This window comes from Epinephelus lanceolatus, chromosome 10 (genome assembly GCF_041903045.1).
Source record: "Epinephelus lanceolatus isolate andai-2023 chromosome 10, ASM4190304v1, whole genome shotgun sequence".
In the NCBI taxonomy this organism is placed as follows: Eukaryota; Metazoa; Chordata; class Actinopteri; order Perciformes; family Serranidae; genus Epinephelus; species Epinephelus lanceolatus.
This window is the reverse complement of record NC_135743.1, coordinates 32,419,206-32,444,979: the sequence shown is the minus strand read 5'-3', so window position 1 is coordinate 32,444,979 and position 25,774 is coordinate 32,419,206. Positions and strand designations below refer to the sequence as shown.

The 25,774-nt window shown below is 40.1% G+C and overlaps 1 protein-coding gene across 1 annotated transcript in view; it reads right to left on the bottom strand.

Annotated features, from left to right (window-relative positions):
* The window catches only part of LOC117265890 (zinc finger protein 236), a 66,947-nt gene extending 54,726 nt beyond the window's left edge, over positions 1 to 12,221 (bottom strand). Inside the window, exons 1-6 of the mRNA XM_033640696.2 lie at positions 12,095 to 12,221; positions 9,231 to 9,370; positions 5,494 to 5,658; positions 5,199 to 5,377; positions 3,059 to 3,189; positions 1,762 to 1,934 (exon numbers count right to left, since the gene is read on the bottom strand). Coding sequence (XP_033496587.1) covers positions 1,762 to 1,934; positions 3,059 to 3,189; positions 5,199 to 5,377; positions 5,494 to 5,658; positions 9,231 to 9,370; positions 12,095 to 12,146 — 840 coding nt within the window. The 5' untranslated portion in view covers positions 12,147 to 12,221. The remainder of the gene's footprint in view (positions 1 to 1,761; positions 1,935 to 3,058; positions 3,190 to 5,198; positions 5,378 to 5,493; positions 5,659 to 9,230; positions 9,371 to 12,094) is intronic.
* Between the last annotated feature and the right edge of the window lie 13,553 nt (positions 12,222 to 25,774).

Here is a 25,774-nt window from a genome sequence, read left to right as displayed (position 1 = left end):
TAATATTTGTATTTCAGTTTCAGTTATATATTGGGGGACATTTTGGGCATTGGTTGGGGGGGGGGGCACGTGTCCCCCTCAATGTATATAGTGACTACTGCCCTGTCAGCATGCGTAATTAGGCTGCAGTTGTCTGGGTGCGCTTGTCTTGTCATACAAAGTTTGATGGAGTGTCAACTGGACAATATGGAGATATTTGCATCTTGAAAGCCGGACTACAAATGTGGATAGACAGGGAGAAACACATGCAAGCCTAAGACGTGGTAAGATACGATAATCCTCACTATATGAAGTGACTGATAACAAGGTCTGTATAATGGATTGTAAAGAAATTCGTCAGGTTTTTATGTTATAGACAATTGATCTGGATTTATAGCGTGATGGGATGACAGCACAATGATGTGTATGATATCACTGGAAAGCTCTAGTCCTGCGCTTTCATGTGATATGTGTGGCATTTCTGTACGACCCTGCATTCGTGAGTAATCCATCCAACAGTAATGTGTGTGCAAAGCTGTATGAAAGCTCTGTTATACATCATTTTATTGTAAATTTATCAATTTTTTTCGCTGTGAAAACACTGGACTACCGACAAGGCTTGCCCTTGTCGGAAAGCTACAGTTCGGCTGTTTCACGTGACACACGGTTGCGGAGAAAATCCACAGAGAAGAACGGGTGTGAATTTGGACGCACTATGCGTCGTTCGGGCCCATAGGGTTAAGCATAGCTATAAATGAGCCAGCCTACTCAAGCTAGCAGCTACCATTAGGCTTATCTCCACCCTCATGTCAAAATATGGTCACTTCTGGCTCCAAAAATCCAAGATGGTGACTGCCAAAATGCCTAACTTGAGGCTTCAAATGGGAGTCCATAGACCAATAGGTCTGTCTATGGTTACAACAACGCAAGTATCATGGGAGTAAAGTGAAAATAAATAAACCACAAAAACAAAAAAAAAAGAATAACAGTAACTTTACTTGTTTTTACTGCACTTACTTTACTTGATCACAAAAAGCAAATGATTTAAACAGCATTTTACAGGAATGATTCTGTCCAAAGCTTTATGATCTGTATGCAGTTCATCACTGTGACCATGATCACTATAAGCAGTTTCCACCGTATTGTATGAGTGACGTGATTTCCGTTGCTCCAACTCGTTAGGAGATTTGCACGGGTATTTCTTGAAATCCACAAAACAAAACCACATTCATGACTAAATTAATTCATGTTCATTTAGAACAGTGTTTCACTTGTTTAACACAGACAATGCCCTGGCATGTGGTAAAAGCTAAAAGAATTAAATGGATTGACACAGAGCATCAGCTCTGTTGTTATGACACTGAAAACAAATCTGGAGGAGTTATTTCTAATTGTTGCTAAATTCCAAGAGGATTTAGGGAGGATTTGGGTAGTGATGGATGTGTCAAACCTGTCTTTCCATTTAAAAGGGTGATGATTATTGATGCCGTGCATTTGGAGATCTTAAGATCAGTCTGATTCTTCTTTTTCGAGCCTACACACTGGTGGCAATCCTATTGTTTTATTTGAATTAAAACGTGCAAATAACTTGAATGGAAAAATAACTATTTAAAGGGAAACTCCAAATTTTTTACACTGTAACTATTGTTTTCTACCCTCTTATATTGCTGTAATACACAACTACCTAATCCCAGATGGCATCACATCCCACAGAGATATTTCCTATACAGTACCTGACTGTTTGAGTATTTCACTTTCAAACCTGCAGCACTGTGCTCTTACCTCAGAATGAACTCTCTGAACATGGGAGTGCAGGTTCCCTTTCTGGGAGAAGGAAGCAGGGCAGAACATGCAGAGGTGAGGTTTCTCCCCTGTGTGTCTCACCATGTGAGTCTGCAGCACCACCTTCTGGTTAAAAGCCTTGCCACAATGTGAGCACTTGTAGGGCCTCTCACCTGAATGGAAGGGCAAGGTCAGGTCAAACACAGGTCAAATAGGATGCTGGAAACACTGATGATAATCTGACATGACTGCAATACCTAGAATCAAAGTGAATCACTTCAAAATAAAAGTTAAAAAGTAAAAAATTAGGGGTAAATACTGGGGGCTTCTTCATGTTATCCTCATTACTCCTCTCTGATGTTAAATTCACATTACTTTAAGCAGCTATTGAGGCTAGTTACAGCATTTTATTATTATACATTTGGATCAGTGAATTATTGTGACTCTTTTCAAAGACAAGAATTTAATTTGTATTTTTTTCCAAAAACAATGTTGTTTCTTTATTAATTCAACAAAATTTAACAACAAACTAATTTAGCAAGATACTGTAAATCTTGCTCTTTACACAAATCAGATCTATATCATCATGTTTGACTTTATTTTACAGGGATTTAACACATTTAGACAAAAGAAAGACACATGATGACCCGGACTTATTTTACAGCAATTCATCCCCCCACACGAAAATAACGTTTTGTGCCAGTATGACGATGTAATATTGTTACCATGGCTCCAACATCTCTGGTATTAGTGTGAATAAAACTGACCCTTTTTTTTTTTTTTTACTGTTCTGTGCGTCAGAGAGAGTGAGGCATAGTGTGTGTGTGTGTGTGTGCGCGCGTGTGCATGTGTTCTCCCAAAATGACTCCTAACCTCATCAGCTTAAGGGCTGTTTGAGATTCAAAGCACAGAGGAATTAACTCCATCTACCATTAGTCATCCAGCCAGCCAGGCAACCAAACAAATTAACATGTGGATGATGTTTAAACAACATGTGGGTGGAAGCTACTGGCAACATTACCTAAACACAGTTGCCTGAACCAGGGAGTATTTGTTGTATTAATATTGAAATTTAACCCACACAACATCATCTCTGCATGACAGATGAGTGATGAACCGAGCTGAGGTGTAAACAAATCCCCCAGAAATGGAGGCTAAACAGCTCAGGAGTTGGTGGCGTTGTGTCATAGGGTCAGTTAATCGAGGCAAACTCAGTTCCTCTGAGCAAGAATCCTTAAATGGACATTAGATATCCGTAAACTAAACATATCATGTCATTTCCGCGCTTTTCACCCACCCGTGTGTATTCGTATGTGCCTAACAAGCTGGCTGGGCTTTTTGAAAGCCTTCCCACAGTGATGGCAGTTGTTTGTGAACCCACTGCGGTCAATGTTTTTCTTGTAGTTTCTGGAACTAGAGCTGAGCGGCCTGCGGAAGGAGTAAACACAAAAAATGTCAAGTTGGTTTTAAAACTCCAGCAAATTTTGTAGTATACAGAACAACTCTATTGCAAGACAAACACGGATCAGCTTGTGGCCTTCATTAGGCAGAGTCATTATGAAGCACATGACAAACATTTAAATCAGTGGTTCTCAACCAGGGGTCCAGGAACCCCAAGGGATCCTTGAGGGAATTCCAGGGGGTCCCAAGAAATGGTAATTCACCATAGAAGTGAACCAAATGTAATTGCCAAAGTGAAAGTCATAAGCATAGGTAGGTGTAGACTCCAGTAAATATCTGCACCTTCAAATGTTGAGGAAAAAAAAAACCTACACCCTTTTCAAAAAGAGTGACTATTCTGATCACAGGTTTCACTTCCTCCATAACGACCTCCTCAACCGTAGTTAATAACTAAATCTGGTTTTAATCATATCTAACAACTCAAATATTCTCAGACCGAGGTCCCTGAAGTGAGATCATTTCAAATTGGAGTCCTTGACCCTAATTTCTACCAATTTAAAGGTCCTTGACACAAAAAAGGTTGAGAAACACTGATTTAAATAAAGTAGGCAGAAAGCAGAAATAAAGTTGGTTTAACATACCACAAGCTCACAGAGGATCATCAAAATTACCATAATACAGATTTTATCATTCAGTGTTTTGTTGCATTTGAACCTTGTAGGATTCCATTTTTTTAATGTTTGTGCAGTATGCAAAAACAAATTATTCTCATGACTGGGTGCACTCTACGTACAAATCTTTTTTGTGTCTCGTAGCATTTTCCCCCCATGAAACAGCCCTAGTTTGCAACTGCAACAACAGAAAGAATTTCACTCGGAGAAAACACATTAAAAAGTACTCATTTTGGTGCATACTAGACATTAGGAAGTCACTGCGCAGTCAGCTCATAGTCTGGTATCATAGTTTTAATAATGTTAGTAAGAAAATAAATTATGAAAGTGCAAAACAACTCACATAACGTGATGCTTTTTTTTAATAATGTTTTTTATCCCCCTTTTTGCAGATTTGAAGTGAGGTGAAGGTAAATCTACAAGAGCTTCAGTTAGAGTTACTATATAATACGATCCTTTTTTTAGTTTCACAATGCACATATTGGTGTTTTTTATAGTGAAATTTGTGCCACAACATATAGTCACATGCCCTATTTGTACACTATGTCTCTTTGACACCCGGTTATGTCAATTGTTTGGATGCTGTCTGTCCTTCTTGCATGTCTGCAATACTAAGAGCTATTTTTGTTTTATTGCTTCAGATCAAACCACATCTATAATTTCCACACAAGCATTTTTGAGTTGATAAAGCAATAAATGCTTTTTTTGGATCATCCCATGCTTTTACTGTTGTTGTTGTTGCTGCTGCTGCTGCTGCAAGGCCCTTTTTTGACCTTGGTTCTAATGTTTTGCCTTCCACTCAAAGTAGTCTACAGAGGGTTTGCACACAGCCCTGAGGACTGCTGCCCTTGTATAGGCCGTGTAAGAGCCTGTTATGTGCACTGAATACTATGAGAACGAAACTCGAAAGCTCTCTCGAAAGCTCTCTGTTAAATGCCATGGCATGTCCTCATGCAAGCCAATTAAACCTTTTATTGATGATTTTATTGATTCCTGACCACAGCTTGAGACTTGTCACCACTAAAATAACCAGAAATGTAATCCACAGAAAGTACTGTTGTCTCTTGATAGTCTAACTGTGGTTTCAGATGCCCCTCCATTTCTGTGAAATACTGAACACTGCACTCTTGTTGCCTCATTTGGCATAAAAATTGGAAAATAAAATGAGATGTAAAACACTGAATGTGGGTAGCTAGAACCCCTGAATATCATTATCACAGTGGTTAGACTGTAAATTGTCTAGAACATGATCCTCATAGTTCTGTCTGATAGCTGTTGGACTCATTTTACACTTTTTAACTTCAAGCAGTTTTTCCGCCTGACTTAGTAAAATGAAATAAATTAGCATCTGCAGCCCGGCCCAACCTCATCTTGATGTGACACTTCATGTGCTCCTTCAAGTGTGCAGACGTCTTGAACTCCTTGTCGCAGGTCTTGCAGGTGTAGACCTTGATGCCCGACAGCTCCTTGCGGTGCTCCTCCAAGTGCAGAGACAGCTGGCTCTGAAGAACAAACTCGTCTCCGCACTCTGCACAGATGAGATTCTGCGGGGTGGGCGGCAAAGGTGGTTGAGAAAACAAACAGAGAGATAAAGTTCTTCCTCACAGACAGTAAATGCAAATCAATAATGGTGTCATGTTTGACTGGTCAAAAGACTAACCTCCTCCTTCTCGTGCAGCATGATGTGAGATTTGAGGCTGGCAATGCGGGAGAACTTTTTATTGCAAACGGGGCAGGTGAAGTCACAGGTCGTGTGTGTGGACTTGTGGAGTGTGAGGTTAAACTCCACGTTAAATGTCTGTGGGCACTGGTCACATCGATGAGGCTGCAAGACAGTGAGAGAGGAGAAGTTAGAGAAAGTAGTGAATAGTGTAAGTGTAAAAGATCTCAGACATCTCCCTCTGCAGTAATGTTCTCACTGCTGTTCATTCTCACTCTTGGTGAAGACAGATAAGGAAATAAAGATTCCCTGTAGCACCTCAATCAATATGCTACCTTAACTGACTTTACCATCTACATCTGCTGTGGACCTGGAAAGCTTTCTCCCCATATTCTCCTCCTGTGCTACTCAAGTGTACCATAGAATCATGGGCACATCTGCAAAGCAACATGTGTGTTAAAACATGATATTTAAACTCATTATCTTATAGGTAATCGTTCATGTGCAGGTAGAGGGAGAAACAGAAAGAGACAGAAAAAGAGAAATATCACAGTAATATACAAGTACAGAACCCCACCAGACAACATTAAAAAAACATTTCCCATGGGTTAGAATGGCCCCAGTATTAAATTCCATTTCTATTAGAGGGGCTTACTGACTTAATTTCAGGGTACTTTCTGATTGCGGTGAAGGCCAGGAGCAATACTGACGACAGTGAGTCTTACTCAGAGCGGCAGACCCCAAGGCTGCTGCTCTTCAGCCTGGAGAGAGCGCCTATGTAAAGCGAACATGGTGGCCTTGAAAATGAAATGGCCCACAACAGCAGGTGCAGCTGCAAATGAAGTGAGGTAGGGTTTTATTATTGACATTTCAAGCTAGAGGAGACTGTCAAGAGAGGAGACCGAAAGACAGACATTTTCTTTGCTTTAACATTACTTGTTAATAGAATGAAGTGAAGAACCTGGCCCCTTAAAGGAGGACGCCACCTGAAACAGAAAATGTACCCATATACTTAGAACATCCCCCTGGGTGCTCTTAGTATCAACTAGAACACTGGTTCCCAGCCTGGGGGTCCTGACCCCCAACAGGTGTCACCAATGTTTTACAGGGGCTTGCAAGGCCTTTTTGATTTTAAAGGTATAAGAAAACTTTCTAAAAATATAAACAGTAAGCCTTTGCCTCAGCATTTCATTCAGTTCTGTGAATAAAACTAAATGATTATTTTTAACCTTTGCTTATTATTCAAGACAACAACTTCAAATAAATCTTATTGGATAAGCGTATAAAGACCTAATCACAAGCTATATTCACAAAGCCTTCATTGTTTGCTAAACAGCCTCACTCTGCATTAGAAAAGTATGCAGGTGAAACAACCAAAGAGTTGACAGAATAATGGCCATGTGTCAGGGAGAAGAAAACATTGAATTTCACAAAAAAACAAGCCTATTAAGCATGAATCAGCACTAATAACTTTAAAAATACATAATACAGACAAAGTATTAAAAAAAAAAGTTTTCCAAAATATCTGGAAAATTCATCTCTGATGCAGTTTTCACAAAAAATAATCTGCTCAAAATGCAATACAGAATTGTTTGTGTTTTCTCATATTTTTTGGACTATCTTAGACCCAAGGAATAACATGTATAAATTATGAAAATGGCATAGTTCCCCTTTCACATGTCTGTCATTAAGTGTGTAATGTGTGCATGTGTATGTGTGTGTTTGCAAGAGGAAGTAAGAGAGACAGGGAGACAGTACACGAGTGCAGATGGATCTGACAATGGATCTGTACAATTCCTAAAACAAAAAACACTGGTTGCCCTTTGGAGGATAAAGTACTCACACAAGTTAACCCTGCCATACTCGGCCCAAGAGTGGCCACTAAAGAGTTGAAACACATCATTGTATGTCCTTGATGGGCAGTAAGGTACTTCACACAGTATCTTAACACAAGATTATTTTTACATGTTACAAAGCATGATTAGCAGAACCCTCTGACTCATCTGGTGACTCAGTAGATGCTAAATTGAAGATTAATGTTTTTGAATGTGCAATATGTATTTTAGGATTTTCCTATGTAGGACAGTCAAATATGGGAGGAGGGAATGGAAATTCAAACAAATCAAACCACTGAAACCACTTTTCTATTACTGTCCAGGAAGTACTGCAGCAGAGGAAGCTGCAGCTATGATTCAACATCTACAGAAGGGGGAGGGATAATATTTGCTATGCTATTTAAAACTTTTATTGGGCACCATAGAGGAAGAAAGACCCCAGCCAAGGAGGTGGGGTTGGATTAAGCAACCTTGGTTCTTTTTAGCAATTTTTTATAGTTCTGCTATAACTGTGCTGCACCCCCACCACAAAAAAAGACCAATAATGCTTTGCAACAAAGCAAATGCTTTTCCCCTGAGATAGCTCACAGCTGATCCACTCAAGTACATTATGACTGAAGCAACCATTCACCATTCACAAGGTATCTTCCATATTGATCTCCTTTCATCTGGGAGTCAGACTGTGCCATTGCAGATCAACAATAGTTTCCACTGTTTCAAAGTTCAGGAGCAGAGAACATGCTGTGCTTTTCCACTCCATTGCTCTCCAGATATAGCACAAAACATGTCTGAAACAGACGAGCATCAAGTCTTATTTAGCAGCACTTTATTTAATCAACTCAGCCGAGGCTATGCTCATTTACATCTTCAGTATTAGCAAACACCCTGCTAACTGAAAACATGTGGTGATGCAGAATACTGTGGCTCTAATGTAATGTCGCATAAGGACAAGTAATTAACCCCAGATGTGTTCTGTATGACGAAAATACAGGAGGATGTCCATGCTGGTGGTAAGAGCACATTCCAGAAGCTGTGGAAGCAGGTGGCACTAAATACTGTGATCGGAAGTTGAGACCTGCGCTGAATCTGTCCAATATAATCAACAATTGCATCTGTGGCAGCTTTAAACTTCCACATTGTGAAAAATCATCTGAGCTGAAAAATCCAGGACACCTCCAGCTTTTGACGGTAAGCCACTAGCTTGGCCCAAATCCGACCTGTAGCTGGTGCATTGTTATCTACTACAGCAGGTCAGTTCACCTCATCATCTGCACCAAACTCAGCTGGAGATGTCAGGTGCAGAGTTTACTCTATTTCCACAAACTGTTGAGTTTTTGTTGTGCTTTGTGAGGGTAGTCCACAATGGTTAACTACCTCAGATGAAGCTTACTGCTCCTGTAAGGGCTTGAATGCTCTCATCTCATACCTCCATCACAGCTGCACTGTGACAACTGCTCTGGTATGTCCTGTGATGCCTGGCTCAGCATTATATCACAGCATCTCCCTGAACTTCTGGTTGCCTGACATATCAAATATGAGCCTTATTGAGGAAAACTGAAGGTCAAAAAAATGAATTCCAGAATGTTCCTGCATTGGGGCTGTAAACAGCACCAGGAATGCCGTTACGCAATTACTTAATAAGCTAAAATATTTAGTTTGACAAATCATGTCTGAAATTTTATTACTATCAGAACTATAAAAAAAAACTACTCTACTAGCTATGAATAGGCTGACAATAATAAGAAAGAAATGTGTGGGATTGTGACAAGAATACAAATACATGTGATTATGATACAGAGCAAGCATCCTCTTACGACATACTCTGGATAACTAAGGGATAAAAAAATATGATGTGAAAACTAGTTATGGCTATGACTGTCTACACTTATGTGCTGTGTTTACCTTATCGTTGATCTCATGTTCGCGGAGATGCTTCTGCAGCTGGCTCTCAGTTGTAAAGATCTGGGAGCATATTGTGCACTTCTTGTCCTTGAGCTCTCCATCACTGAAACTGTCCCCCTTATTGTCACTGGGATCTGCATCTGATCAAGCACAAGAGAGAACGCTTCATTACCTAAGTTTGGTCCAAGAGGTTTTCTGATGAAAAGGACAGCTGAGGTGCATGGTACGGCGTATTTGCTACTTCCATTTCAGTGGCCTTATATTATGATAGATACTGATGTGATAGCATACTAAGGACACACGCACTCACTGTGACTGGGCATCTATGTGAACTAAACTCAGTGTATCTCAAAGTGGGGTACTTAGGCAGTTTCAAAATTAAGTGGAATAGGCTAGTTTCACTACGAAGTAATATTCCCAAACAATGCTGAATTGTGTTATTATATTGTTTGGTTATTAGCCCCCCCATTAGTTGTTGCCTTGGAAACAACTACCTGGGATCCACATAATGTATTAGTAAAACTGTACAGTGCAAAAGTGGACATAATCTGTTCAGTATTAATCTGTTACTGAAGGCTAGCAATCATGAATGGATTACTGAACAGGCCACTGGGTACAGGCCCAGGGGCCCAAAGTGTCAGGGCCCTTCACTGCAAAATGCCACTCAAATTAACGTGTACTGACCAGGAATATATTCAAAACAGAAAAGGGGTAAATGAACCACAAGCAGACACAAAATGTCCTCGGAGACACAAAACCAAAAAAGAGAGGCACGGTGACTACAAATAGACACAAAACATCAACACCAACAAAAGAGAAAAAAACACCACAAAATCTGTGTTTCTTGCATCAGTGTCTGAAGCCCCTTTTACACTGCCAGATTTTTTTATAATGTTGGGCCGTGTTGCCGGCAAGCTGCGAGCGTTTAGACACACAGAGCCGGATTGGCAAGTTGATCCGAGGTGCCCAATTTTCCGCCTCTACATATTGGCGGAACCCTATTAGTTTAAACAGACCGAGGCGGCCTTCCGCAACGGGAGGGGCTGTTGAAGACTTGTGGGGGGAGCTGTTGATGCGACCCACTGGCGGTGGATACACAGGAAACAGCTGATAGCAGGAATTAGCGAGCAGCTAGTAGCAAGAGGAAAACGCAAACCTGACAGACAGTGTAAAGATGAGCAACTGGGGAGACAATGAATAGCGCGCCCTCCTTGTATTCGCAAATCAAGAGGCCATTAACCGTCAGATGACGGAAATAGTGAAGAACGGGCCGACTTATGAGAGAATCGCCAAAGGACTGACTAGCCGCGGCTTCAATCCCATGTCGCTGTTTACATCACATGCTGAGCTACACATTGTGTTACTTGCTCACGCCCCCCATTGCCCCGAAAAAGGAGCATTCTGTATAAACAAAAGTAGGCAGGTAGCATTTTGCCACACTCCACGATTTTGTTTTTATACTGCCAATGCTGAAAAAAAGACTGATTGGGCTTTCCTGCAAATTTGCACAATTCCTATCTAAAAAGGGCTTGAGAGGTGGTGGGGCCTTTTGCATGTCTGTGCCCATGGGCTCATTGTCTCATAAACCACCCATGCTCTCAATGATCACAGCTAACTATGACAGCAATAGTTCTGAATTGAGCCTGCTGGTAATTTACAGATATGTAGTATTTTTAAGTTTCACTGTTAAAAACACAGTTCAAAATATAGTAATAGCCCTCAAATGTATGTATGGATGGAAACTAATTTAAGATTACCACACCCACTATAATAGCAGACCTTACTGTATTTTACAATACATAAATCTATATTCAATAACAACACTTCGAAAAGTAAGGTCTGAGTACGTTACGGAGGTTGCCTGATAATATAACATTTTTCATTCAACTTATTTGCCTCCCGGAAACACAAAAGCAATTAAACTTTATCATGTATTTTTACTCTCTTAGCTCGCGTTAACAGGTGCATTTGCAGACTTATGTAAAGAATGTTTGTGTGAAATAATGTCTGTGAACCTGCTGTGTGTTTGTAACATAGATATTCAACAGTTTGGTTGCACACGCCCATCATGGCTGTCACAGTCGCAGACGCTGCTGGGACAGTATGTGACTGATGTTTAGGAAATTAACAGCATGTGAATTTCAATGTAATATTAATGTCAAGCGGTTTTGTTCCTCGTGTAAACCAGCTTACATACATCTGCGATATCGTGTTTAACCTACCATTGAAGTTATCCAACTAACATGACAACATAACGAAGCTAAAAATTATACAGTAACGTTACTCCGATGATGCCACCAAAATGTCAGCACAATACCGTTACAACCACAACAAGTTCCTATTTCAACACTTGTTTAGAGTCGTGTCAATACGTGAATGTGACAGCCTGCTCTGTTTAACGTTTTCACAACTGATCTATCAGCAGCTACACAGCCTCGCTACAGTGCCTCACGGGATCAAAATAACAATGGCCAACATATCGGCGTTAGCCTAAAAGCTAACGGTAGCAAAGCAAGCTAGTTAGCAACAACAAGCTAACGTCGAAATATTAATAAACAAAGATTAATAGTAAAAGCCGCACATTAACTGACACTACACGAGACCGGGGTTCTTCCCCTCGTGGACACCAATTTAGACTGGAAGCCAATAAGAAGAGCCACCGAAACGTTATTAATATCATTCCGCCTCAATCACTCCTTCGCCGCACAAAGCAAAGCCCACCCGCAATACTATATCCGGGGACTATATACACTACATTGAAGTGTTATTATATAAGACACAGAGATGTTTGAGCAAGTAATAGCACGTTATTTGGATAGCCCATAATCTGTATTTTTTATTCGTTGCATTTTGGTACTTGTTACCTGTTTCGTCGCTGCTTTTAACTCTCAGTTTGCGAGGCCGGCCCCGCGGCATAGTTCCAGTACTCAGGGCGGGTGTGCTGTGAACGATTTGCTTTTCAAAATGGCGACTCGGTCATCTGTAGACAGCATCGTACCCATGAAGACACACAGCTGCATGGAGTAGGGAGACATCTACCGTTTGCTTCATTGTACATGCACCTTCAGGTAGACACAAAAAAATCATTTTTTTGTTTTACTAATAATGGAGTGAGCGTCTTAATAACTATGAATAAATAATAAAAAAAATATATTTTTAGAATATATACCTTAAGTGCCAGTTTAAGTCTGTCATTTTATAGGCTACTTTTAATTTATTGTAGGCTTAAATACCCTACACCTACCTTGAAAATATAAGAATTTAGAACATGTGTATATATATATATATATATATATATATATATATATATATATATATATATATATTTACACACACACACACACACACACATATATATACATATATACAGAGAGAGAGAGAGAGAGAGAGACTATACACACACACAGACACGTGCACATATATGATACATGATCTAAATCAGTGGTTCCCGCCCTTTTTCCTTTGAGTAAACTTATGACCTCTGACTAAATGACATATTTTATGGAAATTCCATATTATACTCTATTCAAGTGATAAATTGTACAATTAATTAATAAAATGAAATTAACAATTTTGTGTAAAATGTGCAATTTTAATGAATTTTGAGCAGGTTATTTCCTGTGAATATTGCATCAGAGATTAGTTTTTCACTTTTAATATGAATGTCTGTATTTCAGAACTTTTAATATGAATGTCTGCATTTGGCTGTCTAACAGAGGATGAGGACGCGTGAAGACACTGTGTATATAGCTTGTGTTCAGGTTTTCATCATGCCCCATGAGATTTTCTTTTTATTTTATTTTATATCTTGATAATCTAAGTTTTGAAAATAAAAGTTTAATTTAGTTTTCTTCTCAGAAATGGATGAATTGCTGAGATATTGGCCTATTTGTGTGTGTATACATATTCTTACACAATCAAGAAGGCCTTGTGACCCCCCGTGAAGTTCCCAACCACTGATCTAGATGGCACCTGTAGCTGTTTTGGCTTTAGCCCACTGTATGTACAGCCTCGGGGGCCCTGAAGGCTCTATTTGTTGTTTTGTGGTAGGCTAATATAACTTATAACAGATTGTTTGGTGCTATGCACCACTAAAGCACATAAGTGAAATGATAAAGCCCTATAGGCAGGTACTGCATTATTACCTGCTCTGACCACCAGCACATACACATATTCCTGAATGATTTTCTGTTATTGGGAATTAATAGGGGCCCGTAGCTCAGTTTTGCCCCATGACCCTCCAACAGGTTAATCTGGCCATGTCTAGGCTACAAAAGTAAATCGTGTTCGAAAGTGAGCATAAAAAAGCCACACAATAAAGGGAACAAACAAATGAAATGAAAAAAGATAATTAATAAAAGAAATGAATAAAAGGTAATTTGATCCTATTGATCTTCTTCTTAACTATCTTTTTGACTCCTTACTACCGCTACCCAGGCCACACACACTCACACACACCCATCCAATAAACCAGATTAAGGAGCCATTGTCATAGATATCACTGATGAAAAAGAACTATCAGGGGATATCATGAATGTCTCAACATAATGCAGGAAATATAATATCATATATTGTAAAGTATTTAAATTTGTTCTATTTACTTAATTACTTTATTTAAACTGGCGAGACAGTAAGTTGATACCTATGAGTATTACAAACACACTAATTCCTGAGAGGAACAGGACACTTCTGGTGGTACTATAGGAGGAAAACCATTGCAAAGTATATTAAACTCAGTATTGACTGCCTCCTGGTGTACCTGTAGAAATAGAAATATCACTGACACCATAGGAAATACAAAACACCATAAAATACTGTATGATAAACTCACCCACGACACAGTTTAAGTCCCTCAGGAGTGTCAGGCATAAAAATATCATAAAGTGTGATATGTTAGTTTTGCACTCACAACTGAGCGCGGTAGACAATAGCATATTGATTTTTCAGTAGTGTATGAGGCGTGTTGTAAAATGACTTTACCGCCTAGTAACACCAGCAGAGGGAGGCAATGAGTTATGAATGCTCTTGTATCATTTATGAGCCAATAATCCTGGAGATGCCAACAAGCTGACTCTGCTGGTGTTCCTGTTTAGGACTGTCCTGCTTATCTCAACTGCCTAAAAGACTGTTTCACTCAAATATTCTCTGGTTCTGAATGAGTTAATGGCGCCCAGCTAACTGGTATACTCCTGTGATAAACATCCTACCTAACACTTGAAACTGATCTAAATTCCAACTGAAAGACTCACAGGCAGCTCACACACCCACACACACAAATGCACCCGGGGTGACTTTGATGTTTAAGACTGGTTTCATGCCTCATTTTATTTTAAGTGCTTTTCCTTGGGTGTTCATAATCTGCTGTTGGTATTAATAACATCTCTTTCATGGAGTACATTCAGAAGGACAGGAAGTCAAGAGAATGTATGGTTTAATTGATACAGATCCGCACTGTAATATAGAATACAGACCATTAGGAACTGAAGCACTCTGTGCATTCATTTGTGTAGGTTAATTGCTCTATTATGTTAGTGACCAAATACATTATGATCATGCCACTTGTGGATTATCATGAGTTTTTGGATCACTGAAAACAAAAGTGTCAGGGAGTTTGTGTTACTGTTTGTCACATTAGAAGATTTTACTTCAGCCTGACCTCAGATCTGTCATTAAAAATGTCCACTCCAAGCTACAGCATCTGCAAATGTGATGTCGTGTCGTATTATCATTCACTCCCTGCTGATTACCATGAAATGACATTGACTGAAACCTGTATGTTTCATCTGATGGACCCAAAGTTACTGTTTATTGGCACATCCACAAGTGATGTTTCAGGCTAATGCTCTTCTTCAGACTTGTGCCAATAAATTGCACTTAAATTGTTCATGTTTTCATTGCTGTCTTCTATTGGTCCCGCACCTGCCTAAAAACAGTGTTTAGATGTGTGCGACTGCAATGCATTGTTTTTCTAAGAGATAGTGTTCCCACTGTTATCAAGATAGATAGATAGATAGATAGATAGATAGATAGATAGATAGATAGATAGATCATGTACCATACAGCAATGATCAGATAATCAACAACAACAGCACCAAAAAACCCAACATCAACACCTCGCCATTATCATAGACCTGTTCACTTCCTGTCATTGAAGCACTCTACATAAGGTGCAACATCCTCACACACAGAGGTTCAGTCATTTTTGTTTGCAGTTAAACTTTCACATAATTTCATTGAAAAAAACAATTTTCCATTTCACATGATTCCACAACTTAAACTGGGACAATTGTTTGGTGAGCTAGAAGACATCTGACTTCAAATATTCCATTCAGAATACTGCACCCTGAATTTGATACTACATATAACACATGAAGTGGGGGTTTAGGGGGAAAATTTTAAGCATAGTTTCCTTCACTCTGGTCATTTTTTTAATACACCACTTTGTGCATTTTCTGCATCAATATATGGTGTCTTTAATTTTGTCTGAACAAAAGTCCTCTGCTACTTTCATGTTCTTACTGGGGAGGGACAAATGCACATTTTGCATGTCTATGTCATCCCCCAAAATCTCCGCCTATGCACATGTGCTATATACTGCAGTTGGTAGTTGTGTGTAGCTAGGGTAGTGTAAGTAAATGTAGAAAACAATTAAGGAGTTGAGTACACAATTTATGTCCAGATTTAAATTAAATGGGAGCAATATAAGAGTAATGGTGCCGTCTCTGAACAAAGGAAAATGCACCACCCAGTCCTGATGTTTTTTAAAACAAAACAAAAAAGAGTGTTTGACCACCTAAAAATGTTCAAAAATCCCACATACACACAAACACACACCAGGATTATGTGCAACTTAAACATATAATCATGCCCATAAATAGATGCCCATCTGTTGTGTGGATGTATCTTTAGCAGGACCTAAATCATACTGTATATGAGCCTCATTGCCTCAGCAACATTTTTCCCTGATACAGGCCTACAGGTGGAAAGCCATGACTCTTTGCTGTGTTTTTCTTTGTTTCTAAAAACGGGAAGTCAGCCCCTGTGACTTTTAGTGAATAAGCAACCAACCAAATGCATGTTCATTGTGTAAGAACATCTGTTCCTGCCAGGCCGCCAGTTACGCTGCCTGTCCCCTCGCGGCTGCACAGGCCACTGATCTCACCACTGAAAACAAAAGACTGGACATCACTCTGACCTTGTGGGATTGTCCACGCCCCTCTTTCCTCCCTCTCCTTTTCTTTTTGCTCTGCGGTCTGCTCTCTTCCCTCTCACCGCAGTCAAGAGGAGAGCGATCAATCATTAAAATTGTCATGGGCTCTGGGAGTAGGATTGTCAGGAAGTGCACCTCTGTAGGAAACATGCTAAACTCATGTTGTGGAAAACATGCTGCGAGGGAGGGAGAGAGAGAGAGAGAGAGTGAGGGAGCTGTCGTTGTTGAGTCACATCTCCAGCCTTGTCATTCATGCTAACAAGCCTCACCAACAGCACTGACATCAATGATACTGGCTGCGCTTTTCCACAGACTAGGCTAGACATGAGTCAGACTTGAAAATGCGGTGCTTGTTTGCAGCACTTTGCAGATGAGGTATCTGGTTGAAAAACTCCTGTGCAATCAGAAGCTTCTACTGCAATTTAATGACACCAGACTCACAGCTAGAACAGGACCAACCATTGCCTGGAGGGTGTCCTTGCTGATTTTGGCTTGTACGTTCCCCTTTTCAAACCGGGACATTGTTGTCTGCAGATTCACCACCACCTCACGCAGAGGCAGACAAAGCCTAAGTCAGACTCCCGTCTCAAACAAAGGATAAATTCAGACACAATATTCTCCACATCTAGCACGAGGCCTGGCTGTAAATTCCTCGATGACGTTGGGGGACGGGTGACAGGTCTCACAATGACCCTTGGAATGACCTTGTTCAGTAACATTTCACATCTTGCCAGTGTTTCTTCTCCCAGGTGTCGGAGGGCACTGTCCGGATCCATGAAACCAATCATTCTTCGGCATCATGGAAACAGCATCTGACAGCCACGGTCGCCATGGGCGTCCTCCCCTGTGACCATCCTCAACAGGGGACCGGGAAGGTAAGGCCACGCTCAGCAACACTCACTGGTCTGCTGGGTCTCTGCTTCAGTAAAGAAGCTTTTGACAATGTAAAAGATTTTTGTGTTTTATTTTGAAAATTCACGACATAAACATAAAACACAATGAACCTTTAATGATTGCCGAATATAAAATGTTGCAGCAACAAAAGAGGAGCCAGGGAAAAAATATAGAATATAAATAAGCGAGCAAATGAATATTTAACATCTCACAGGCAGTAATTGACACCAGAATTAATAAGAATTACAATGAGATGTTGTTGACAGCGTGCAGGTTGTGCAAAATAACACACGTAGAGCACAGTGACAGAGAGAAATTGAGTATGGATTGAGAATGCAAACATAAATGCACAGTGAGGTGTGTATGCAGACAGTTGAAATATGCACTGCAGAAACATTCTTGTGCTTGATACGCATGTGTGCACAAAGTGTCTCAGTGTGCAGGTGTGTGTTTAAATAACTGCTGTACTATGGAGCTCAAAATAAAGTTAAATAAATGCTGTTAGGTGTGACAGAGTTGGTGTGATAACCATTAGGCTGTATTTCACCCTCGCATTGTTCCACATTGGTTTGTCTCTGCCTACCTTTGTCTTTTGTCTTGTGCAATTCTCTGTCAGCATACTGTGTAGCAGGATGTGGAGATAAGGGAGTTGTTTCTGCATATCTACCGTTTAGTCTCCCACTGGCTGTTACAGGGAAAGGAGGTGGTGGGGGAGAGGAGAGAAAAAAGCATTACCCTAACAAAACTATGCAGCCAATCAAAGACTTGCACACATTAATTTAAACTAAATAAAAAGGTAAAGCCCGATTCACGGTCAGCTGTGTTGGAAAGATGAAATAGCATTGCAGGAGTGTTTTGTAATCAATAATGCATGGCTGTCCATCTTCGGAAAAGAGAAAGCCCCTCCGAACACACCAGAGGCATCAGACACTTTTCATTTCATGCTGAAGGTCAGCAGAGCAGCATGGACGTCCCTACAGTGCATAACACAAAAAAATCATTTCTGCATTCACTCCTTCCATACGTATAGATACATGTTTATATACTGACACCAAGGAACACTTTTGATAAACAAGACTTCTCTGATTAAGTGCCGGTAATGTAATCAGGGCTATTCCAAGCTGGTCATGTAATCTGATCACTAATGTAATCTAATCTTTTCAGTAACATGCTTTGGATAAAAAGAAGGGTGGCGCTATAGATTTCAGCCCGCAATTTATAGTGCAATATGGGATACTAAGGTACTGGACACCTATAGGAGCAAGTCATGTACAGGAAACAACACTTGCATTTAGGGGGGGGGTAAGTGCTTTTTTTTTTTTATTACCCAGCACATAATTACAAGGCACAAACAGGGTAGCAACAGATTTAGCTCATACTGTGTTTCCTTTCATAACAACTGTCATTTAATGAGCTAAATTACATGTGCCACTTCAACTTATTTCATTCACTTTAAAAATGAACTGTCATTTTTAAAAGAGGTACTCAGTAATTTAAAAAAAAAAACCTAACCTTTTTAAGTAGTATTTTATTGATACCCTGTATAAACTAAATCAAAGGTTTTCAATTTTTGTCAGCCAAAGACCCCTTACAAAATAAAGAATATACAGGAGGACTCTCTTGTGTATGTCAGCAGAATATTTTGATGTAGTCTATTTTTTACATTTCTTTATGAAAGAACAACACACGAAAAAAGGTACTAGAAAGATATTAGAAATGTATTGAAAATATTTGCACCATGTCAACCAGGGCTGAGTATCAGTACTCGATACGTTTATGGTATTGACTGAAATAACCCAGTACCAATTAGTATCGAAACATTTCCAGTCAACTATAACCTGAACTTGATCCTTCTTGAGCTGGGGGTCTGATACCAGCCCATGCAGACTCCTTGCCATATAAGCAAACTTTCTGTTGCTGCAGTCTCTGGAGTCGCTGTCCTCCAACATCTGCTCAGTATTTTGTGACACTGAAATGAAAACTAAACAAAAAGGCATTTATGAGAACAGCTACGTGTTATACTACTGTTTTCAACAGCTGTCATCACTTCAAAAACCGCAGATGCTTATGAGTCAACAGTTAACATGGTCACTTATTAATCTGGAACACTGATTAGCATGAGCTAACATAGCAGCAGCGGCTAACTTCCAACACTGAGCCTTAAATCATCCTAGCAGTGCCGTGCACAGGCATTTTGCAGGGCAGGTGCTTTAGTGTAAAAAAGGACATGCCTTTCCCCTTTTTTTTTTATTTTTTTTTTTTTTTTTCCCAACGTGCTCACACAAAGTGCACTCTGCCAGAGGTTTGTATCTACCAGCACCAGAGGGTTTCTTGAGCTTGAGGCCTGAGTACACACAGTAGCCTACACGTGTGCACAGTAATGAGCAGGGGAAATGTCTATCTATTTTACATATGAGGTATCTAAATATTTATACTATATACACCTAGCAGCTGCTATGTTCAACGTCTACAGTCATCATTTATTTATAACAGGCATCAACAAAACAATACCACATTGTGCATGCTTCGGTGGTCTTTAAAGTAAATAACCATAACAACAATGCTTTGCAGAACATCGAAAAATGCTGTTCTGTGAATAGTGAAAATAACAACCAATCAATCAACTGTCCAAACTATGGCCAACTCTGCTCTCCTCTCCTCTTTTTATTCTCAAAGCTTAACAGTGGGTTATTGCTTAAATGAGACTGGCTGTATTGAGATGTTGTAATTGTGGTTTAATTTCACAAAAGTGACAAACAATGAGGAGGTTTAGGGCAAACGCTATCGTTACCTGGCTGTCCATGAGGGCAAGTCAGGGAGACATGATGCTGCTCCACAGGGCATTCGATTTGTGTGCTGCTGCCACAGGGGAAGTTGAAGAGGGAGGAGCAGGGACTCGCCTCAGATGCAGGGCACACAACTAACTAAGGGCAAAATTTAAAAACTGGAATATGAAAATTCTGGAAAGAAATAGAAAAAAAACATGTCTTGTAAAAGGAGTACTTATCTAGACAGAGGGCAAAAGGGCAGGTGCCTGAGCACCACCTGGTGTCTATCTGTGCATGTGCCTGCATCCCAGAAATCTTACACTGACACCGAAACGGCTTAACTCTGTTGTTAAACCCTTAAATAACTGTTAGATAATGTTATCTATTTGTGTGATGCTAACAGTTAGCCTTGTCACTGTGTGTGTGCAGCCAGTCAGACTCTCCTGGCACAGAGTTCACACATTGCAACAGCAGCTACAGCCCATACATTCTGTGGTGTGGTGAAGTTGAGCACAGTGTATAACAGATTTGGCATGTCAGTGTGCCGAGATGCCACCAAAATGCTCAAAATGATAGCTATACCACACACCACTCCCCTCACATTATGGGTATCAAATGCAGTGCTTCATTTAGTATTGGTATCACTTTAAGGATACTGGTATTGGTACTGGTATCACTATCTTTTAACAATACCTACCCCTAATCTCAACACAGAATATCCATTAAACAATGCAACTCTCATCAGTTCAGTTAGCTACAAGTAACTCTGTACCTTAAAAAAATATCAAGGACTAATAAAGAGAAAGGGGTTCATTTGAATTGCATTTCAGAACACACACATCCACACACACACCAGGTATTATGAGAAAGTTTCACTCTTAATGCATACATAAATTAAATAATATATAACTGAAATTAGCATATACATAAATCAAGATATGACTGTAATAGACTATTCTAATTATATTATATAGTAATAAAAATATTTTTAGTATATGATTGTTTAAATTACTGAATCTAAAAACTTTTCAGGGACCCCCTGGCCACGGACACCACTCTGAGAATCACTGCACCAAATAATGACACAGTAATTTGCAGGCTGTAATCTAGAGTGTTACTGAAACACCAATTATTATCTCAACTTATTTTAATTACTATATTATTGCTCTCTGTGGTTACTTGGCCTTGATGTAAATTCATCCTCACACTCCTCAACGTTTTTATGAACGGCCATCTGTTCAGTCCAGATTACTGTTAAATATTAATCCCTCTCCATCCTTACTGCATTATGACAGTATGCTCAGCACCTGCTCGGGAACCTTCGTCCATATCGATTTCCCTCAAGCTTCCGCACATCTGGATGTTAAATTATTCTGACCACAGCTCAGCCTCTCCTCAGGCACTACATATACAAACATGCATACACACTCGTAAAAAATACACACACAGTCACCCTTTGTGCACACAGCAATGCACATATAATCACAAGCACAAACCAGATCCCATCCCCCCACTTTTTAGTCACATGGATGGAGAGTACATCAAATTTGTAGTTGTATTTGCAGACACAGATGCACATAATAATAATAATTGCAGCCACGTGCACACCTGTATGCACACACATGCCTGTGCCCACCTTATCAGACTGTAAAAGCCAGAGCGCTGAGCTAATGCTCATGCACTGAGGATGACACATACGGATAATCAGCTTCCTACCACATGAAGCCATGGCCCCATGACAGCTCAGATCAATTAGACACCATTAAAGGCTGGTCCCAGAACAGCCATGGAGACTTCCTAATGTCTTCTTTTCCCTCTGCAGGGTGCTAACAAAATCCATCTTCCCCCTCGCCCCAAACCTAATTACAGGTAGAGATGCACTGTGTGAGATGAAAAGCTGGGAGACGCTTTGATGGATGGCAGGCTCCTGCAAAACAGAGCAAACAGGTAATTAACATGACAATAGGGATGAGGCAGGGGTCTCATACAAAGACACAAGGGTGGTGGTGGTGGTGTGGGAGCAGAGGTGTGCATACATGTATTATGTGTGCGCGATTGGGGGACAAAGACACCAAAGTGCAGAAATAAAGGCTGAAAACTTTGATATGGTGTGAAATCCTTTCACTATGTGTGTTGCGGTGAAGTAGAATAGATAGCAGTTCTGCAGGGAGTGACCAGACGCTTAATGGAGGTGTTGAAACCTCATGCAGAGGTAAATAATTTATCCTTTGACAAAGTATACCTCATTAATTTTTCATTACAGCATATTTATGGGTGAATCATGAGGATGTGATAGCTGTATCAGTTTAAATTGTCAGGTGTACAGCATAAGAGGTACTGCTCCTCTTCAAACGCTGTATAGATATGACCAAATTATCTCTCTGTCTCTTATTTCCCTGTCGGTGCGCAGGCTGAGCTCAAGGAGAGCGTGACTCATTTTACACATTAACCATTAGCATTGGGTTTTTAGATGTCTCATTAAGACAGTGATAACACGAAAAAGGTGAAGTGAGAGCAACAGCACAGACTTCCCTACTGTATTTTATGGCTCATGAGAATAAAAAGCACACCTCGTGTCTCATGGGGGAGTTCCATGCAGTAGTAAATGGCTGTGCAACACAATTCCTCCATGGGCAGTGTGTTGCGCTTCGGTCAGGGTGGCAACAATTGCTTGGCAGCCAAGTTGTTAGATAACCAACACTTTTTGTTGTCATTTCACATTTCACTGTTTGTACAAGACAAACTAAAAGGGACATAATTGACAGAATCAGAGTGTTCACAGGTGACCTGATAAAGAAATGAAAATGCGTTAGCAAACCCACAGTGATGTATAAATAAGCTGAAGCTGTCACTGCACTTTTATTACACTAGTATCTATTATGGCAGACAGAATGGAATAAGATTTTTTCTAATTTTACAAATAGGTTTTTTCTTAGCTTTCCTCCTTGGCAACGCCAAGCACTAAAAACCACAGGAATCCTTTCAGCCTCTCAGAAAGTATTTGCAACAGCAGTTTTGACAGCAAACCATAACTTCCTGTGACAGCAGCAACTTTAAAGACGTCTGACAATATACTGTAGATTAGACACTGTTAGGCTTGAACACACAACAACGTGAGCTGTGACCCCAGCAACAATAAGGCACATAGTAAAGGCTGTGGACAACCTGTGAGTAAAACTATGAGTCCTTTTAGGATTTTGTCCCATTGGTGTTCAGTATACTGTCTGTGATGCAAGGACTGGCACCACAGTCTCATCCTGTGTCTCTAATAACTGTCTAGTCTGTAGGCAGACTGTCGCACAGCCAGTCATTGTTGACAGCTAACATTGTTCTAAAAGTGGATGGTTATATATTTTTAATCGTGTAATTAGATGTGCAGAGCTTGTCTACCAGCCAGTGGCAAAAAAGTCTGAAGGGTTGTGAGATGATTAATGGGGTAGGGAAGAGAAAAATACACACATTTTTCTACACAAATTTGTATAGCTTATTCAGATTCTTCTCAACTCTTTGCTTTTCCCTTTCTTAAAAACTATTGAATAATTTCCATCTTTGGGCCTTTGTCCTGAAAGTGGATGGATACATATTTGTAATCGTGTAATTAGATGTGCAAGGCTTGTCTACTAGCCAGTGGCAAAAAAGTCTGAAGGGTTGTGAGATGATTAATGTGGTAGGGAGGAGAAAAATACACAAATTCTTCTACACAAATTTGTATCACTTTTTCAGATTTTTCTCAACTCTTTGCTTTTTTTCTGTCTTGAAAAACTATTAAATAAATTCCCCTCTTTGGGCCTTTGTTCTGACATTGGATGGCTACATATTTGTTATCATGTAATTAGATGTGCGAGGCTTGTCTACTAGCCAGTGGCAAAAAAGTCTAAAGGGTTGTGAGATCATTAATAGGAAAGGGAAGAGGGAAAAAAAATTCTACTAGACAAATTTATATTACTTTTTCAGACTTTTCTTTGGCCTTGCTTTTTTGTTAAATAATTAATAATCTTCCTCTCTTTGGGCCTCAAACAATTTTTAAATGAAATCATCTGAGAAGTTTGGCAGGGTGGAACTGCATTAATATCTGAAACTTGACATGACTCTAGACTAGGCACTGCATTTACATAAGGGGTCATAAGCCAAAAGGTTGGGAGCCACTAATTTAATCTTCAACGTCGTCTTTATTGCATGTTTTGTTATGTAAAATCTTAAGTAACTAGTTGAAATGTACAACTTTCTCCTCTGAATGCTGTCCATTGGTACAAAGTAGCAGAAAATGGGAATACTCAAGTTAAGTACAAGGACCTCAAAATTATACAAGAGTACAGCACTTAAGTAAATGTTCTTAGTTACTTTCCAAAGCTGGGTTAGGAAGTAAAAAAGGTAAACTATTAATTGAAAGTCAATGTCAACTTTTCATCAACTTTTTTGCACTGTTTTTAGCCCCTTTTACACTGCCAGATTTTTGGCGAATGTTGGGCCGTTTTGCCGGCAAGCTGCGAACATTTAGACACACAGAGCCGGATTGGCAAGTTGATCCGAGGTGCCCAATTTTCCGCCTCGCAGGGTAGTCATATTGGCGGAACCTTTTTGGTTTAAAAAGAATGAGGCACCCCTCCGCCATGTGAGGGGCTGTTGATGACTTGTGGGAGGAGCTGTTGATGACGCCGCATGTGCGACCCACTGGCGGTGGATAAACAGGAAACAGCTGATAGCAGGAATTAGCGAGCAGCTAGTAGCAAGAGGGAAACGCAAACCTGAAAGATGCTGTAAAGATGAGCAACTGGGGAGACAAAGAATTGCGTGCCCTCCTTGCTCTCGTAAATGAAGAAGCCATTAACCGTCAAATGACAGGAACGGTGAAGGATGGGCCAACTTATGAGAGAATCGCCGAAGGACTGACCAGCCGCGGAGTACATCACTGTTTACGTCACACGCTGAGCGACATGTTTTGTTACTTGCTCACGCCCCCCATTGCCCTGAAAAAGGCACATTCTGTATGAACAAAAGTAGGCAGGCGGCATTTTGCCGCACTCCCCGATTTTCCCCCGATGCTGAAAAAAGACTGATTGGGCTTTCCTGCAAATTTGCACGATTCCTATTTAAAAAGGGCTGTTGTTGCTAATTGCAGAATGCTGAATACACATGGCCAGATGGGGCACCTGAAAATCTTGTGGTGTCACACCATAAAACAAAAGCCATAACTGAATTTCAGGGTGCTGTTGTAGTATATACTCTAGGTCAGTGGTTTCCAGCTGGTGCAGCTCCGGGGTCCAGATTTCTCCTTAGTCAATAGTTCAAGGTCCACATAGTTTAATATATTCAGTGCCATACTTGTGTTTGGCCATGTCGTCAAGCTAGTTTGCTGTCTCTGTCAAGGAGCTGTCCGTTAGCCACTCACTCCAAATCAGGATATGGCCACCCCAAAATAATCTATGCCTGAAATTTATTGAACTTAAAAATAAAGTGTGTTTTTTACAAACTTGACACATTTGTTGGTCACTTGTGGTCCCTTCAGACCTGACCTGTGACCCACTTTTGGACCACGACCCACCAATTGGGAACCACTGTGTTAGGCAATCCATTGTTCTTTAAATAGGGTGGTTATCCTTTTCCTTAGAAAGACAAATATACAGCCTTAATTTAAAGGAGTACACAGATTGTAAGCAACACAAAAAATCCTT